At 38.6% G+C, this 17,980-nt stretch overlaps 2 protein-coding genes and 1 non-coding gene across 3 annotated transcripts; 1 reads left to right on the top strand and 2 right to left on the bottom strand.

Annotated features, from left to right (window-relative positions):
• The first annotated feature begins 3,522 nt into the window (after positions 1 to 3,522).
• LOC144632364 (uncharacterized) lies at positions 3,523 to 8,031 on the top strand. The gene is made up of 5 exons (XM_078490993.1): positions 3,523 to 3,669; positions 3,782 to 3,907; positions 6,006 to 6,073; positions 6,331 to 6,412; positions 6,600 to 8,031. Exons 1-5 carry the CDS (start codon positions 3,523 to 3,525, stop codon positions 6,759 to 6,761), a joined length of 585 nt encoding a protein of 194 aa, XP_078347119.1. The 3' UTR covers positions 6,762 to 8,031.
• A 108-nt stretch (positions 8,032 to 8,139) lies between these two features.
• On the bottom strand, positions 8,140 to 14,392 carry LOC144632909 (ras-related and estrogen-regulated growth inhibitor-like). The gene is made up of 4 exons (XM_078491672.1): positions 14,227 to 14,392; positions 10,688 to 10,744; positions 9,905 to 9,978; positions 8,140 to 8,971 (listed from the first exon to the last, which is right to left on the bottom strand). The coding sequence occupies exons 1-4, from the start codon at positions 14,303 to 14,305 to the stop codon at positions 8,537 to 8,539; spliced, it is 645 nt and encodes a 214-aa protein (XP_078347798.1). The 5' UTR covers positions 14,306 to 14,392; the 3' UTR covers positions 8,140 to 8,536.
• A 961-nt stretch (positions 14,393 to 15,353) lies between these two features.
• Positions 15,354 to 15,435, bottom strand: Trnal-aag (transfer RNA leucine (anticodon AAG)). The gene has a single exon. It is a non-coding gene; the product is annotated as a tRNA-Leu (tRNA).
• Between the last annotated feature and the right edge of the window lie 2,545 nt (positions 15,436 to 17,980).

The raw sequence follows: 17,980 nt of genomic DNA, 5'->3' as shown, positions 1-17,980 counted from the left end.
AAAAATATTGAAAAAAATTGTATGCAGGGCCTGGAAAGACAAAATAAATTGTTTGCAAACACGATATGTATAACAAAAAATAGTAAGAATTTCGAAAAAAAAAATGTTTGCAGAGGTGCATAAACTAAAAAAAAAGTTTGCAGAGGGAAATTTTTCTCCCCCTCCCCTCCAAGAAAATAATGTCCGTCCCTTATTGCATGATCAGTGGGGCATTGACAAATTTTCTTTAGGCTTTCTATTTAAATTAGTACTTAAGGGTCTTTCAACCTCTATATCAAAATTAAGAGTCGTTAAAAACCACCTCAAGAACTTTGTTGATCAAATGTCTAGTCTTTTACTGAGATGAACGTAAAAGCCTCGCAGTGTAGGACGGAAGTCACTACCAGAGATGCTACATCCCCGATCCCGTGGCCCTTCTCTTCTAATTCCGAGATGGAATAGTACGAACAGTCATTCAATCTTTGAACTTGTGCAAGTATTGAAAAATGGAATAAAATGGATCAGCAATGTCTTGAATTCTTGGCTAATAATTTCAGACAAAACCATCAGTAATCCCGAATCCCGGCCTTTTTATTGTAATTGCTTTGAAATTCCCAAGGTTTTTCTATTACTACACGTTTTAATTTGGAATTCTGGTCAAGCTGGATGTAACTGGTAATTTTTTTACTTTCCGTGTACGATCATCAAAACAGAAAATGCCACACAGGAAGAAGTAATAAATACAGTAATACCCTTACTTTGGCGTTTTTGCGTAATAACTATTAAAATATTAAATTATTAAACTAAGCTAGCCATTAAAATAGCTAGTATGCATACTTACTGCTAACTACGACCAAACAATTAATGCAAACAGCCTAAAATAATTTGTCGTGCACTACTTATAAAGTCTACTATAGAAGCAACTAGTTCTTTTTCTGATGTAAAAAAACTGCTTTCAAATTATTTTTGAAGGAATTCCTAAAAAATCAATATGTAAGTGTTAGGGGGTAATTCCTTCCCCCCCCCCCCCCCCCCCACCCCACACAGCTGTAGTCGGTTAGTCATAGTCACAACATTTAAATTGCCGACCACGTGGTCAAGAAGTTGTAAACGAAAGAAGATTAAAGCGTTGGACAATTCTGTGAAAGTGTATGGTTTTATTCAAGGATGGTTATTTCTGGGGGAAATTCAAACGGATTATGAACGAGAAATTGAAAGCCTACAGTAGCCAACGCTGACTCAGCGATATGCCCAATTTTGTTAGTAGAAAGGTGGGCCATTAAAAATTGTCGTTACTGAAGTACTTAAACGAGTAACTTAACCACCCACTAGCTACAAATTGACTGTTCTAATGCCTTGCCCGCTGAGGTACATGAAAAGCTTAGGAAACGCTTTTTTAGTTGACATTTGGGACGATAATTACTGAGAATTATCGAAAAATGCCCAAATTGGGGTTTAGGTCATTACTTTCAATTGCCCGGTTCTAGTGATTCCGCCCACATATACTGTAGATGAGAACGGCAAACATTTTAACTTTCTGCTGACAGTGGCTGAGAAATGACACATTTTTAAACTGAAATCTGGGATCTGTGAAATTAATAGCCGATATACATTTTTAAATTTTAAATTCTTAATTCTTAACTGCAATTTTTATCTTTCACCTACTTTTATTATTAAATTTTATATTCTATTGTCACTGATTTATTTATGTATTCATTTATTTATCTATTTATCTATGTAGTACGGTTCTTTTTTTTTTCTTCTTAGAATTTAAGTGTAAATTTTAACTCTAAATAGCTTAGATATATAATAATGTAAATAGTGTCCACAATTAGTTTTTTTAAGCTAAATACCTCAGACACTTTAATAAAGTACTTCATTCATTCATTTACTGGTTGTTACGGAAATGGGCTGAAATTTTATCAGATAGCTCAGAAATCGCCTAAAATTTTAAGAGTCAGTGTCACCATGATTTAATGCTACTTGAAAATAGAATGAAGGTGTTGGTATTAATACGAAGCCACTAATAATGACCTGAAATTGCTAAAATGTACTGTACTCATCATGAAAATTGTTTAAAGGTGGTTTGGCTACGGACAGATATGGCAATAGTGGTCTAATAAAACGTCTGGCAGACGTTTTCAAATTCGACAGTGCCTACTTGGAAAAAATCGCTTATAAACATTTATTCGCACCTTTTAGAATGGATTATGCCTTTCTTTGTTGTTCAAAGGCTTTTTTGTTGATCACTGAGTGCACCCTCATAATTCTATCATAGTTATTCCACCAAACGGTATAAGAATAACCGTGATACTGCCCCTTTAACTGATAACTGGTCATAATTGAGACTCCAGCTGCCCCATTACATCACTTTTTACTCCTGCAGATACCTGACTCCCAACACCTTTCCCCCCTTTCCCCAGTAATTATAATAATAATAATTGCTGCGAAGCCTTAGCGTAGCAGCAGAACTATTTTTGACTGTCCGCGCGGGGCCTGGGCGCGTTATATAGGCGACACACTCGATTTGACTTTTTCACTGGCGATGATTTTAACTACATGCAGTACGTATGATCAGCGGCATGTAAAATGTGGAAGCTGCGTTTGTCGGGCGTTTGTCGTTTGCGATGTCCTTTTCGCTAAAGAGCAAGAAGTTAAATTTTAAAGCGCTGCCGCTTGCGCTTCTGTTCAGTACTTTGTAAATGCTTCCCAAGAAACCTCTCTTGAGCAAGATGGTCAAGTATAGTGCCGGGGAAACGGTCTTTTCATCCCTTATGCGCCAGCTCTGATGAATAACGAATTTACGATGCCTTCTTATAATTCGCGTTCATAATTATCCATTACTAAGTTAATTTAAGGGAAAAAAATTACTTTCTGTGCTTTGAGCGCGAAATATGTACAGCAAAAACTACGAAGATTATTTGCGAAGGCTCCATGAAAACGTTTTCATAATGACCGCACGCTAGAATGGAACGAGCTTTGAGCTTTTTGACGTCATAAATTGGTGTTTCTGATGGCTTTGCGATCGAATTGCACGTGCTTTGTTATGTTACATTAATTGCTTCCGTTTCTCAATGTCACTAGCATTTCACACGCCAAGAAATTAAAGATTATATCTTTCACATCTGAAAATGTGAAAATCCGAAACATTCCTATGACCTTCCGCTCCGCTCCTACTATTATAATTAATATTTTTATAACTCACTTCGCAGCACTTAACTTGCTATCAGCAACTCCTAGTAATAAACCTTTATTTAACCACGATCTGTTTTAAAGCAAATACATGCTTGAGGGGTCGTGTTTACGTGTGACTAACTACCTACCTAAGAGAAATAAACCTTAGTCAACCCAGTGATGAGCCAGGCAAACCTCAAACAACTGTATTTTCCGAAACGGGAAATAAACTAAAAGAGTAGTAGAAGAATTTATAGCGGCGCATGCATCTGCGCTACACTGCACACTCGCCGTGCACTGGAAACAAGCTAAAAGTTGAGGCGCCCGCAATGATCTGCGCGAGGTAAGCGGTATTCTAAATAATTCAAAATGGCGGATGCAGAGAGAGGAAGGGGCCACAAAAATCACAAGAAACAAACAGCAAAATCAAAGGGCAAGCCAAACTCCCGCTGGAGAAAACCTGCGAATTTAATAAATATAGGGAATAAAGAGAAAGGTGAGTGTTTTAGCTTTCAGGTTAGGACGCTAGAAACTGGAAATTGGCAAAGTCTTTTTCACGGAGCATGTGCCTGTTGTGTCTTGTTGTAGGCCATGCATTTGTCGAGAAGCGGAAGAAGATAGCTCTTAGGGAGTACAAAAAGCTACTGAAGAAAACAAGGGAGGAGCACAAAGAGCGTCAATCGTTACAGAACAAAGATCAACCCCTACACGTCCACCACGCGTCTCCGATACGGCAGCTACAACTTCTGAGCAGGTTTGCATCCTCATGTAAAGCATGCTAATAGTAGACGTGTATATAAAGTACATGTCAAAAAAATTCGTGGGATATCACTGAATTTTTGTTTGCCGAGTGTTGTACATTCTGAACTTATAAAAGCAGATCGAGCCTCTTTCATCAAAAAAATATAAAGAAGGGCTCTGGCATTTTGCTGTGTCTGAGCTACATGTAAATCAGGAATATAGAAATGATTTCTATCTTTCCGACATGTCTCAGATTTGTGCAGTGATCATTCCAGACTTTAATATCAAAACATAAAATAAATATAAAGAAATATATATGGTAATATATATGGTAATATATATATATATGGTGAACCTGGAAACTAGCTTTTAGCTAAGTGTTCTAACCATGTAAAATAAAGTTATCTATCTTATCTATCTATCTAAATAATGTTTTAGTCAATTCCAAAACTGTCATCCACCCCCAGGCATACCCCAATCTCATTCCCAGAGTCCACGGGCTTGCCAGTCAGCAGTGTGGTTGCCAAATGTGGCACACCACTAACCGGAAAGCCCGTGAACTCTGGGAACAAGTTCACAGCGGTCAAATGCAAAACTTGACGTCACTTCCGGTCTTCGCAGCCTCGAACTTTTCTAAGAATTTGAATCGAAAGTGGGCAAACTTTTGTAAGAAATTGTTACAGTGCGACTACTCGAACCGGGGCACCCTGAACAAAATTAACCAATCACAGTGTTAATTGAAAACAAAGGATAGGGACATTTTTTTGCAACGGACCAATAACGTTCTAGAACGTAAACAAAAGATTACCTACAAAATTTAAAGTGTCAACAACGTTACAAACAGATGCAGACCTCTCAGGAAATTTGCCTTGTTTTTGATTGGTTAGCTTGGATCCTAAATTTTCACAGAGTGTACCGAATTTCAGCACTGGTTTTATAACTTTTATTATTCAATCAAAAACTGTGATCAAAAGTCTTCATTCACAGGCTAAAAATTATTCAGAGGAAATTTTTTGATAAAATTAAATTGCTCTTCGTTGGTGATAGCACAGTAAAGAATTTAATGAAGAACGTTTTTATTCACGACAAGCGACGACGCATAAATGGGATGGAATTATTGCATGTTGTGAGCAGAAATGAATAGAAACGTTCTAGATTTCATGTTTGAAAAGTTTGAAAAGCTCAAACCTTTTGGTTAGTGGGTGAAATCATAAGATGTTTGCAGTGTTACCTGTTTCATGTCTGTCGTGGTTGAATTGTACCCTTGGTACAATTTGGTGTTTTCTTTTGTTCTGACTAGTGTATGGTAACACATGATAATTAAATAAATAGAAAACAAACAAAAAACAAACAAAACCACAGCTTTTATATGTTCCTGGTGCAAACATTGATTGGGTAACAGAACTCAAAAGCACTTGTGTGAACTTTTTAAGAGTGCTCCTTAATTCACTCTTGGGCATTGTATTTGGTTTTAAATTAGAAGACAAGACATTGTGTTTATATTGAAAGGGAAAATAATAATATTGATAACAAAATACTTTCCCCCCTCCCCCCCGCGCCCCGGGCGGGCTTCTCTATATTCCTCCCTTTTTTTTCTCTCCCCGAGTTTTTTCCTTTCTTCGTCCCCCCCCAAGTTGTTCTTGGTCGTCCTCGCTGTCTACTAAATACCGTAATAATAATGATGAGGTCAACAACAATAATGACAATGGTGACCTATTGTGGTAAGCGCATTGGACTCTGGATCGAGTAGCCCGGTCTAACTTTAAGCCTTGGTCAGAGCCTTTGTGTTGTGTTCTTGGTTAAGACACGAATTTCACATTTTCTCTCATTCACTAATGAGGAGTACAAATAGATACTGGCAAACTGTAAGGGCAACATAACAACATGCTGCAAGATAATGTTGGACTAATTGGCCATTCAGGAGGAGTAGCAATACTCCCACAGTAGCAATACTCCCACATGTAGGTAGGCAGTGACGAGCACTCAGCAATATTGTGGGCCAGCAGGCTTGCAAGACTTGCTGTACACTCACATGGCAGCTTGAGGTCCCAAATATGAGTTCTTCCTTAATTATTGTTAATATAACAGATAATTAACTCATTTTATCCAAGCAGGAAAGAGAAGAACATCACGGACGCTTAGAGGGCCGTTTACAGGGAGTGAGAAAGACAAGTCAACAGTAAGTCTTTATTCCAATTGTAACTGTACATGAACATAGCTTCTCAAAAAGTTTTGCCTACTTGACATGTTTAGAAAATCCTCAGATTTACTTAACATTTGGTTGTAAGTCACTGTATGCTTACGGAACAGGCTACTTGTAGCAACCTCCCAACAAACCTTAAGGACAAAAAAATGACAGAGAGGGCACAAACTCTTGATACTTGGTTTTCCTTCCCTGATACTTATTTATTTTATTTTTGCTTTTGTTCTTCTCAGCAAACGAAAACAAGTCAATAAATTTACAGCAGCTGAAAGCCAATTCAAGAAAAGAAAACTGGATAAGGAGCAGCAGATTAAGGTTTGTTGTTCATTTAGCAATTACAGACACACTAGAACTAAACAGTAAACTGAACTGTCAACTACTTGTAAAGCATATACACTCATGACTGACACCAACTGTTCTCCTTTGTGAGCCGGCTTTTAATTTGTCTTGGTGAGGGGTCTATCTTAGAGAACTTAAGTTTATGGCAATTTTCCTCTTTCAGGAAAGGGAAGTAATGATACAGAAACACAGAGAAGAAGTCCGTGAGAAAATGAAAAAGCGCAGAGAAACGTTTGGCCGCTTAAACCGGCGAACAAGGAAAGGCCAGCCCATCATGGCTAACCAAATTGAACATCTTCTTGGCAAGATCCAGTCACAGACGTGACAAACTAAAACGACCATGGAAAAAAATGAAAAAAGGAAAGGAGAAAATGAATGCCTCGCTGGAGAAAACATCCTTGAGAAAAAGACGTCTACTCTCGGATGATCCACTGTTCCATTATCCTTGCAGAGTGTTTCTTACAGCAAGGAGCCCAAAAGTGTGACCACTTTTAATTTATTCACTTTCTTTCGTGCAGATTTAATCCAGTCAAAAGTCAACTGGAAACTGTCCCGGCATCTGATTGGATAATGACTGCACGAGAAAGTTGTCACACTTTTGGGCTCCCTGCTGTAATGGCCAATTAGAGACGCTACATAATGCATCCGGGTATTTGTACATCAGCAATATGGAATGTTTTGACTCCCATCTCAGATGTATTTGCGGGGATGAAGGAAGTAAGGCGAGAAGAGGGATCTAGTTATATTGTATCTTCTTGACACGATGCATTCAATAATGGCGAGCGGCCATGGAGAAACTTAAAGGGTAATGCTAAACCAATGATTGGACAACATTATGGATCAAGAATAACTTTTTGGACCAAATATTTTTTAAGTACGTATATCACATCTGTAAATTGATTTCTCCGTTCACTGACTTACGTACATGTATACTGGCGGCTTTAAATGACCTTCTACATGTATTTAATGAAGCAGTCGTTTGTGTGGCCTTTACTGGCTATCTTCACATCAAGGATAAAAGGAGACATGCATAGTCGTTATTAACTGTTTTAAAACAAATTAAATTTATTGGTCAATACTTGATAGCTTGAGCTGCAGACTATACCGGGGTTTAGTTCGTCTTCGACGCAGACTAATACTTGACTGCAACACATACTTTCAAAACAATTTCATTGTCTTAAACTAAGGTAAATCAAACTTCTGTTTCTCCGGCAAGGAAAGAAATTTTAACACTACTAAAACTATGAATTTTTTGGTCTTAATCTATCGTGAGACAATAATTCCCAAAAGTGATCAATATTGGAATTCTCCTGACGATATCAGTACACTGACTGTGCACAGGTGATGAGAATTAAAAATACCATCAACTAGGAGATTTTATTGTCAGGTGTACTTTGAACAAAATCTCTAGAACTGACAAGAGATTAGGAATAGACTGGTGAATAACTCCAGCAGAAAATGGAAAAGAAACTCACGTTCACAACAGACATAAATGCTCATTTTCACGAAGATACTGCAAACAACAGGCAGCATACATAGAGTTTTTGCTGTTCGAGGGGAAAACATTCGCGTCTCTGCTCTCTCTGATATTTTAAGGTTACTATTGTGAGCGGCTACTAATTTTAGAGAATTAAGCGAGTTGGGCGAAAATTGCTAAATTCAGTACTCGTTAAAATTTGTCTCGTTCAATTTAATACTCGTTAAATTTAAGTAACCCCCTTTCCAAACAAAATTAATAGTCGACTTGAAAAATTCTCTACAGAATGGATGCGGGTTACGGTTACTTTGTTCTCTCTGGCAATGTAAATGATTGTTAGATTTTAAGTGGAGTTTGTTCTTTTATTGATTTTTTTCCATCCTAGCTAATTGTTCATTTAAAACTGGTTTACACGATATCACAATTTTTTTGTTAAACTTTTCGGAAAATCGCTAAATTGAATATTCGCTAAATCTTGCTCAAGAAAAATCGCTAACGTTAGTAGCCGCGAACAATAGTAGCCTTAAGGTATTTGGATTTTGCAAATGAGTGTTTTGAAGCAATAATTATATACAAAATATACAGAATCACTGTGAAATATTATTTCAATTGTTTGTATGTCCTTACGTACTGAGTGTTCCAGGAGGGGTCAGCAACAAATTTTTGCTACTATTTCTTCGCAAAATTTTGCCGATAGCATTCCGTAGCGGCCGAGGCGAAAGAGAAATTTTTCTGTCCCTTTTTCTTTTAATCACTTCTCTATACAGATCGTGAAATGCTTCTGTAATCTTCTTATGGCCTTCAGATGCGGAGCATTCATAGAACGAGCATCTCAGCCTCTCGGCGACTGAGGCTCCTTCGCTTTCGGAAACTTGTCGTTCGTGTTCGAGGTCCGATTTGTTTCCGACGATGGCGAGCACAGTTTTCTGCTTGAATGGATCGATTAGGTTGAGCAGGTCTTGCACTTCCTCGAAGCTTTTCCGATCAGTTATCGAGTAGACGAGCATCAACCCGTCGGCCCAAATCGCCCGACTTCCGACACTGGGTTCTCCAGATGCCTGAAAAGAGAACCACAAATTTATTCCGGTTGTTTTCTCAATTACAGTTCATTTAAGGAATAGGAAATGGTGCACTGTATGTGTTTATTTTCTGCAACTTTCGGGTGCAATATTGAAAATCTGATGAAAATAACTTATAGATTGCACGCTTGGGTAGCAGAAAGCCGGCAGTTTCTCCCCTCTCTCCCCCCAAAAAATCTTCATAGGCTGGCATGGGGTGCTCGCACCTAGCCCATTCCACATGAGAACCGGCGTGCGATTTTCTCGGCTACCCTATTTCAAACTCAACACAAAATTCCATACCATATTTCGGACCAAGCCGTACCCCTCGAATAGCGAATAATCTTTAAAAATAGTTTCGGTTGAAAACCATGCCGTCCCAATTCCAGACCAGAGTGCAGAAACCATACCCTATTTCAAACCAAAAGGGATCAAAATCTATTCCGAGCTAGCTATAGGTAGCTAGCTAAACCAAATGGTTTAAAAACCATATTTTTTGACGCCACAAATGCCTCTATAGCTTATTTAACGGAGAATGCTACATACCCAGCCCCCAACGCCCTTGCCCTTGGGGGCTAAAAGATATGTCTGCAGTTTCAAGACATTGAACAAAAAATCGTGCGGACAAAACAAGAGATTGTTGTATCACGAGTTTGGGAGATTTTGAAAGTGCTTGTTAACTCGAGGGTTTGACTGCCAACATAACCTCTCATGCTCTCTTATCGAACATCGTTGGTCCATCTCATCTTTGAATTTGAACTAGCTCAAAATTAACACGAGCCCATGGGAGGTTTACAAGCCTTTGCGAAATGTGCCTTTGTGCAAGGAAGATGAGCATGACTTCACTTACCATCTGAGCGGATTTGGTGAGCCTAAAGGTGGCTGATGAGGCCTATTCGGGCCTGGAAAAATACACACGTGACTGTAACCTACCTCGGGACCTGGGTCGAGTATCTCCAGGTTGACTTGATCATCGTCTATGGTCGCGTTAAACTGGTACGTAGAGTCTGTATGTGTTGAGCATGGAAGAAAAAAAAAGTAGGCTGAATATTCCAAGAATTACATTAACATTGACACCCCATAAGATTCAAAACCATCAAGCTGTCTGCAAGACAAAGTTTCAGTTACTCAGGTGGTTCAAGCTCTTGCTGTTGCTAAGGAACTAAATGCGTTAGCAATTAGAAATCTTTTTATAACTTCTCATGCTCATTTCCCCTTGATTCGGCAAATGAAATCAAATTGGAAAGTTTTGAAATCATGTGCAAATCTTAGTTGGCGAAATTGTTCTGACAAATTCAGAGATTTGACTTCTGGTTTGACTTCGGAGATTTGACTTCCCAATCGAAAATTACCGAAATTAACCCGAAGACTTGGCGAAGTTAACAAAGACTTTCTCGGCTAAGATCATCCGTACTGGATTATTAAATTCCTACACAAATGTGTTTTCGTGATGGTTGGCCCTTGTAAGAAAATGCAATCTAACCTATGAGGTAGGAAAAAGAGAACGATTAATATCGATGGGAGTTGAACCCTGTGCCCTCCGGAACAGATTTGCTCGGAGCGCCACTGCTCAGCTACCGGCAGTCTCACGGGCGTAATACGCGGCTGCTTCCGGCAGAAAAGACGCCCGTTACTAATTTAGTTTACTGAGTTTAAAACGGAACTCTCTGTGGTTTCATGTTTATTTTTATAAAGCAATAAGGTTAAGCAGCTTACCCTGAGATGAATCGTATTCTCCGATGAAACGCTTCGTCAGGAATCTCACTGCAATTGCTGTCAAAACAAAACAAAAGAGAACAAAAAGTGTTTCAGCCTTCTCCTAAGACTGCCTGATCGCAGGTTACCTGGGACCTAACGGTTACGGCAAGTTATAATCAAAATTAATTGCCGATTAACCTAAAATGACTTTCGGCGACTTATATATACTTATAGAACCAAAACCATCTATTAAATAATCATGCCGGAAATATCGGAAGCGAATTAAAGCCATTTTTAGCAACTTTCGGCAGCTTAAGCAAAATCCAAGCAACTTCAGCATATTTAAAGTTATTTTAACAGCAAAAATCATGAATATGCTGTTTAATATGTTATTTAAAATAATACGCCTTTTCAAAATTGACCGGGACACTGGTGAAATTGACAACGTGCGATTATATTCTCACCTCTCGTTCACCAGTCATTGAATTTTAGACTGACTCCACCATGAAGAAGAAGTGAATTATTAGTCGGAAGGATCTCGCCCATAATGATAGCGTTTGGTGTTTTTTTCATTTCCCAAATTTCAATTTTTTAATTTAGCCTTTCAATGTTTTATGAAAAAGGACAAGTTTGTTATCATTTTTATTAATATAGCATATTCAACCAAAACGTTATACCTCAGAGTATACCCGTTGTAGTTTTGCAATATTTAATCGTACAAAATATCGTTATGTATAAATGGCTGTTATCGTACTTTACTGCACCTAAACATTAATTGCTACCCTCATCCACCTTCGATTTCCCACCTCCAGCATCCCCCCCCTTTTTTTCCAGGGGGTCTCCATCGTGGCATAGACAATTTGTGAGTATGTTTTAGTCCATCCTATCAGCCCAGCAAAAGATAAACGTGCAGCAAGAGTAAATTTCCAACTGTAGCTAGGTCACCGCACCAGCCTCGAGCTCGAGCTCCCGCTATATAGAATCCTGATTAGCCAAAAAAAAATTAAACACTCCCGCGTGGACTTCGTTGGTCGGTGAATCAGACAACCTGCGCCACGACTCAAGCCATTTGTATGTGCAAACCAGCCTAAACACAAATGAAAGGCGCAAAGATGACAGAGATAGATTGCAAAATCGTTTAGCTTCAGATAAAAGCAACAAAAAGGATTAAGATAAGCTCACGTCTAATTGACGTGTTTATTAGCAGTAATCATTTGAATGGGAACGGAACCACTTGATTTACTTTGTATCCCCGTGTGACTTGAAGTGCTACGTAAGAGGTAATCCAGTAATAGCTATCGCCTATCGGCCAACTCAATGCCACCTAACTTATAAACTTGCTCACTGGCACTAGACAAGATTTTGATTTCTAACGTCGACATAATGGCTCGCTGATCAGTGAGCTGTAAAATCAAAATGCTTTGTTTAACATTTATTCAATTCATTATATAAAACACAATAAATGCATAATTTATTCAGCTACATTGTTTTGCTTGCCGCTAGAGGTAAACAACTTTTTGTTTCACCACTTTTGGTTGACCAGTTGACATGCTTTTAAGATTTTTAAGTGTGGCTTGTACATCTTTGAGTGACATAGAAGGTTCGAAACAATAACATGGAACAAAACATTAAACAAAGGCTGGCACCATCGCTCAGTATTTGTAATGTAGAGAATATATATTATTTCCAGGCAAAGAATCTCGATTTTTTTTTAATAATAGCAAAATGTAGGAAATAAACTCGCAAACGAGTATACATCGATTTATACCATGCCATAGAAAATACAGCCAATCAGAATACAGGAAAGCCGTTGTATATTCCACGTATTCACCCACCTTCCCAGTGCCTGCGACTTATTCTTACGATTTTGCGTATTTTCTGCATGGTATGTACCTTCTCGTGTTCTTATATCCCACTTTCACTTGTTTTCTTGCATCCTCCCTAAAGGCTCGTGTGTATCCGAAATACAGTGACTCGTGGGATATTCGATATATACCACTCGAATGCGTTGCATAACTAGTATATATCTCACAAATATTACATATACAGAATACTCTTTGTATTTTGTCGGAAATGCAAGATTTAATCACGGGAAGATTCACTGTGACTGCTTTTGAAAATTAAATGGAACTTTCAGTCACAAAATGCAGTGGTATTCAAACCAGGAAAAGTGAAGGTTTATGTGGTAGAAACCCCAGTGGTGGTTACATTTTCAACACAGCGGGGACACATATTCGAGCTTGTCTACAATTGTTATGGTTTTCAAGCATTTTTCAACCTCACTTAAATGCATGTTATAAAATGTCATGAGCAAATATCTGAAAGATATTATGCTTTAGGCCTATAAAGGATAACGCTTGTTTGTTTTGTGTTAAGGTAATGAAGGTTACACAGTAACGTAATAAACTGTGTTTGTTATAAAATGCAAACACAGTAATATGCCAAACCATTTTTGACATCGGACAACTTGAAGTCAGGAAGTTGAACAAAACAATTTTATATGAGAGGTAGATGTGGAAAATTAATTTCCTGTTCCAGCTTCACTCCACCGGAATATTTATTTCACGATTTTGCATAAACAAATCATAGATCTGGAGAATTATGCTCTCTAACTCTCTATCTCGGCTAACTGGCTAACTTTTTGACCGTCCCCCAAATTAACATCACTCGTGATCTTTGTACAAAATATCGAAAAATGTATGGTTATGGATTTCGTCAAAACCTCAATGTCCAAATGTTTTCCAACTTTATCAGTTGAGCAAGCAATGGAAATACTGTACAGTTCGGCTTGTGGATTGAATGAAGTCGTGAGTTGAAAAGGTCAACACACATATATTCAATTTATTCTAAGTCTGCATCGTACAGTAACTAACTCAGTGAAAACTTGAAGCTCAATCCGAGCTGAAGCAATGGCTTTCACATGATATGCGCAGCGCCTTTAAGTTTGGTCAGCGAAGTGTACATCGAAAATGCCATCAGTCCATAGAAATATTGTACAAGATGTAAGTACATGTACATCAGGAATTGTAGACAATCCTTAGAAGAAGAGTTGCCTTAGAGCTAGAATCTCAAGCTTGAATAGCAGGATCCAAACTACCTATCCTATTCATAAGTATTCAACTTTAGTTTTTCGAGTAAGTTATTAAAGGAAAGTATAGAATCTTGTAGGAGCTCTGAATACCTGTAACCGTAAAACCATTCACTCCGTAATATGAACTAGTGTATACTAACTGGTGGGTATGGAAGTGTAATTTTAGTAATGAAATTAAAGATTATAATGTTATCACTTAACTGCGGTGATCAATACTAAGCGAAATTCAAATATCATTATTGCAGGATCGCCAAAAAATTCCTCGATTCTCGGAGTCTCGACTGGGCCGCCGGGATCCGCTCATCACTGCTAAGGGTGCTACTGCGTGGGAAAAGGTTTATTTGTGTCACTGGTGAACGGCACACATGGCAGAGGCAACTACGTTCACTTGTGGTCCGTTCTAAATTTCGGTTGTTTTGTGCCGTATAAGGCGCACACAGTACAAAAAATATATATGTCAACCTACCTGATTTCCCCACGTTTCTTGCTCCTAGCAACGCAAACTTTGCGTCGGTCTGTTTGTACGAATCTCTGCGAGTCAACATTTCCTAACGCTTTGGCTGCTTGAAGCAGAGCTCGCCCAGGCCTAAGGCGTAAAGAGAATTTGTAACTTTTACTAGATAAATGAACTCCGCTTGCTTTTCAGCGCCAATGAAGGAGGTGAATTAATTTCTCGCAGACCGGTCCCAGGGCTTTTATAAAGGGTGTCAACTCAATCAACTCCCAGGCAGTGTCATTCAAATTCGAAGTTATTAGCTTTTGTGTTTTCGTCTGTTTGAAGTGCTCCGCTCAAATATACTTGAAGGTCGAGATGAAACTGAACAAAAGAGATAAAAATTAAAAAACACATGGCAAAACGCTGTCAGTCGCTAATTTTACGGCTAAATATTGACAACAATCTGCTCAGTTAATAAATTTTGCGTTAGTTTTTTGGAGGGATTAACAGAGCATTTTAAGAGAAAAGGCAATCCCGTACAAGCGATCCTATAATTCATTATGCTAACAAAAGTGTGTTCAATTAGAAAAAATTAACTTGCTAATAAGCTTAACGCGTTTAATCCATGAGTGATGATATTTTAATGTGTGTCCTTGTGTCATTTAAAGGTCCCCCTGTGCGATTTTATCTTCTTCACACGGAATAAAACCGCAAAATAACAGCTACTTCGGTAGAAAATTATATTTGAGAAAAATAATTACTTTATATTCACAAAGGAACACATGGTTTAAGATTCAAAAAAAGCACAGTAAAAATGTGAACAGATTTACACTGCAAGGATTAAAATGGGATAGAAATCATCTTTTAGAAAAGCTGAATTCGTTTCATCTAGGAATTTTCTCTTTTTCCCGCATATAGCCGTGTCGTGTGTGTAAAATTAATTTATTTGCCCTCTTGGCTAGGTTTATTGTTATTTCACCTTCTTTGTTATCTAAGCTGCGCGTCACGGAGCACGTGACGTCATTACAGGCCGATTGTAAATAAATATACATAGCGAAAACTATCGCACAAATATTAATTTTAAGCGACTTTTTAAGCTACCTGTCAAACACCGAAATGTAAAAATATTACTGGAGTCGAGAAAAAAAAAATTTGTGTGGCAGCGGTGGGATTCGAACCCACGCCTCCGAAGAGACTGGTGCCTTAAACCAGCGCCTTAGACCGCTCGGCCACGCTACCAACTGTTCCTCCATGAGGTCAATTTTTGTGCCTAATTTTAATGGCTCTTCAGGCAGAGTGTCAGCATCATCATTATTGTATTGTTTATATAAGTAATGTTAATGTTTGTGCATATTTTACATGTTATTTTGAACGCTCGTGTGCCTAAACCGGATTGCACAAAAACAAACATTTTCATTCTTAAGGTTTATCTATATCATCGGTTTGACGTCGATCGTTTGTTGGCATTTGAATTTGAAATTGAAGTACCGAGCTAGTAAACTGACTGCAGATTACCACATTTTTTAACTTTCGTTGTAGTTTTTATTCAGCCGCCTTGTTGATATAGCGGCAAGTATACAAATGTTTTTCAGTTTAGAAAAGTTAATCAGTTCTCAGGATAACTCACAAGACAGTCACAACAGTGCGAATGGAAACTAACACTGAGTGACTAACCAGGGACACCCAAAAAAACGAACATTGTGAGTCGCGACTGTTTGTCGAGTTTTCTAGACAAAAAAAATACATCGGCGGGCAAGTGAAAGGCTTACATTGGACTTAGGCCCGGTCCACACTGACCGTGGTAAATTTGAAAACGCCCGAAATGAGAACATACCCACTTTGGAGAGCGTTTTTGAAAAGCTCCGTTTTCGGCGGTGACCGAAAACGCCGGTATAGTGTGGACGGTTGGCCTAACCGGAGAAAAAAAGATGCGTTTTCAAATTTACTCGGGTCAGTGTGGACGGGGCCTTGGTTGATTATCGAATAAACTGGAAGTTCATAAAGGTATATAAACCGCCGAAGCGAATTTTGGAAAGACGACGTTTGAGCGCTAGCAGTTCGTCGTAGCAGAAAAAAAAGAAGGCACGCAGGAGTTACACTCGAAACGTCAGCTTTTCAAAATTCGCTACTTTTATGTGTTCTTAAAATAAACTGACTGGTACGAAGTCGCCAATCTTCTTTTTTTGTTGGCTGAATTCAGCCGGTTTCGGTACGTCCAGCGTTTTGGCCAGAACTGCTTGTCCTTGTCGTTAACTCAGTCAAATGGAGGCGCAAGTTGTCGCAAGTTGAACTTGCACACAAACGTACGTCGATGGCCATGCAGGCGGATTAGCACGTTGCAGCGGCATAATGCAAACGAAATGAAACCGTAGTTGGCGGCGACATGGCGCCGATCGCGACTTGCGTGCAAACTTGATCCCGAGTCGTGATCGTGTAGCGAGTTTTCAGAATTTGCCCCACTGTCCGAGGAGAGTGTACGGAGAATTGCTGCCTCATGTGCAAAGTCGTGCGCCCTTGATCCCCTACCATCGTCTATTCTGACCTTTTGTTTGGATGAACTGCTCCCTGTTCTTAGGAAAATTGTCAACTTGTCTCTTGAGTCAGGCGTCTTTGCAGAGGATTGGAAGAATGCTTTAGTTCACCCGTTGCTTAAGAAAGCAGGTCTCAAACCTATTAACAAAAACTTTCGACCGGTTAGCAACTTGCAGGTTACGTCTAAGATTACGGAAAAGTCAGTGGCTATCCAATTACAAGATCACATGACAGCCAACAGCTTATTTCCTGTTCTCCAAAGCGCGTATCGGCAGAATCACAGCACTGAGACGGCGGTATTAAAAGTTAAAAATCTCGATGATTTGGTAAGTGCAGAATGCAATATGGAACAATTGAAAGTATGATGTTTTATATATGTTCGTGTTTATTTGCTTTACTTTACTTTCGGAAAAACTGTTCACAGGCTACTTGTATTCTTTCCTAGGTGTTCCTTACGTTAATCTTTGCAAACGTAACACGACACTTTTGTTCGTTTGTAACAAAATACTTTTGTTTTCCTTGAAAATGCCGTAACATGAAACTCTTGTTTTTTGTTTGTTTTACGGCGACATCGATGACATTTGTTTAATTTAATTAAGTTACGGTTTAAACTGCACGAAAGACGATTCTCAAAACTAAAGAACAAATCTATTAAAAAAACATCTTTTTCGAAAGGGTTTTTAAAACGCAGTACAGCTAGGATATTTGTTTCCTGGTTATCAGGTGTTCACGCCGAAAATCCCGGTGCAAGTTTTTGCATACCTAATTACGATTTACGAAAGCGCTGTGAACACGTCACACGCTCACTCAAGCATGAAGCCGAGAAGCACGTAGTGTGAAGATTTCTTTCAAGAAATGTCGGAACCGTCACGAAAGCATGTTCAAACACTAAAGCGGCAGAGGTTTTACAAAATAAAACGGAGGTTAGTTCAACTGATGGAGAACAAATAAAAGGAAAGGAAGTGACGGATGTAACATGATATTCTTGTTTTTTTCTCGCAGATCGCTGTGATGCCTTTTAAGTCTAATTAAATTAACGCCACGGATTCTACAGGAATTCAACCGCATTGAAAAGCACACCACGTTAGGCTTTAATACAAAATTTCTAAACACGTCACTGTTATTTTAATTTTCGATAGCTTGAATTTCAGTTTGTTATTGAAACAGCAAACGAGATACTTTTGTTTTTGTCAAAAACATGTAACATACTTTTGTTTTTGTCGAAAACGGATGTAACATGATGTCTATGGTA

This window comes from Oculina patagonica, chromosome 12 (assembly GCF_052425735.1).
Source record: "Oculina patagonica isolate OP01 chromosome 12, crgOcupat, whole genome shotgun sequence".
NCBI lineage: Eukaryota > Metazoa > Cnidaria > Anthozoa > Scleractinia > Oculinidae > Oculina > Oculina patagonica.
This window is presented reverse-complemented; position numbering and strand designations above follow the sequence as displayed.

Excerpts from the sequence above, each read along its gene's own strand:
- LOC144632909 (XM_078491672.1), bottom strand. The coding sequence starts at position 14,305 with ATGTTGACTCGCAGAGATTCGTACAAACAGACCGACGCAAAGTTTGCG. Across the intron at positions 10,745-14,226 it reads AAGAAACGTGGGGAAATCAG|CAATTGCAGTGAGATTCCTG; the intron begins GTAGGTTGACAT and ends TTGTTTTGACAG. Across the intron at positions 8,972-9,904 it reads TACTCGACCCAGGTCCCGAG|GCATCTGGAGAACCCAGTGT; the intron begins GTAGGTTACAGT and ends TTCTCTTTTCAG.
- LOC144632364 (XM_078490993.1), top strand. The coding sequence starts at position 3,523 with ATGGCGGATGCAGAGAGAGGAAGGGGCCACAAAAATCACAAGAAACAA. Across the intron at positions 3,670-3,781 it reads GTGAGTGTTTTAGCTTTCAG|GGAGTACAAAAAGCTACTGA; the intron begins GTTAGGACGCTA and ends GATAGCTCTTAG. Across the intron at positions 6,413-6,599 it reads ATAAGGAGCAGCAGATTAAG|GAAAGGGAAGTAATGATACA; the intron begins GTTTGTTGTTCA and ends TTCCTCTTTCAG.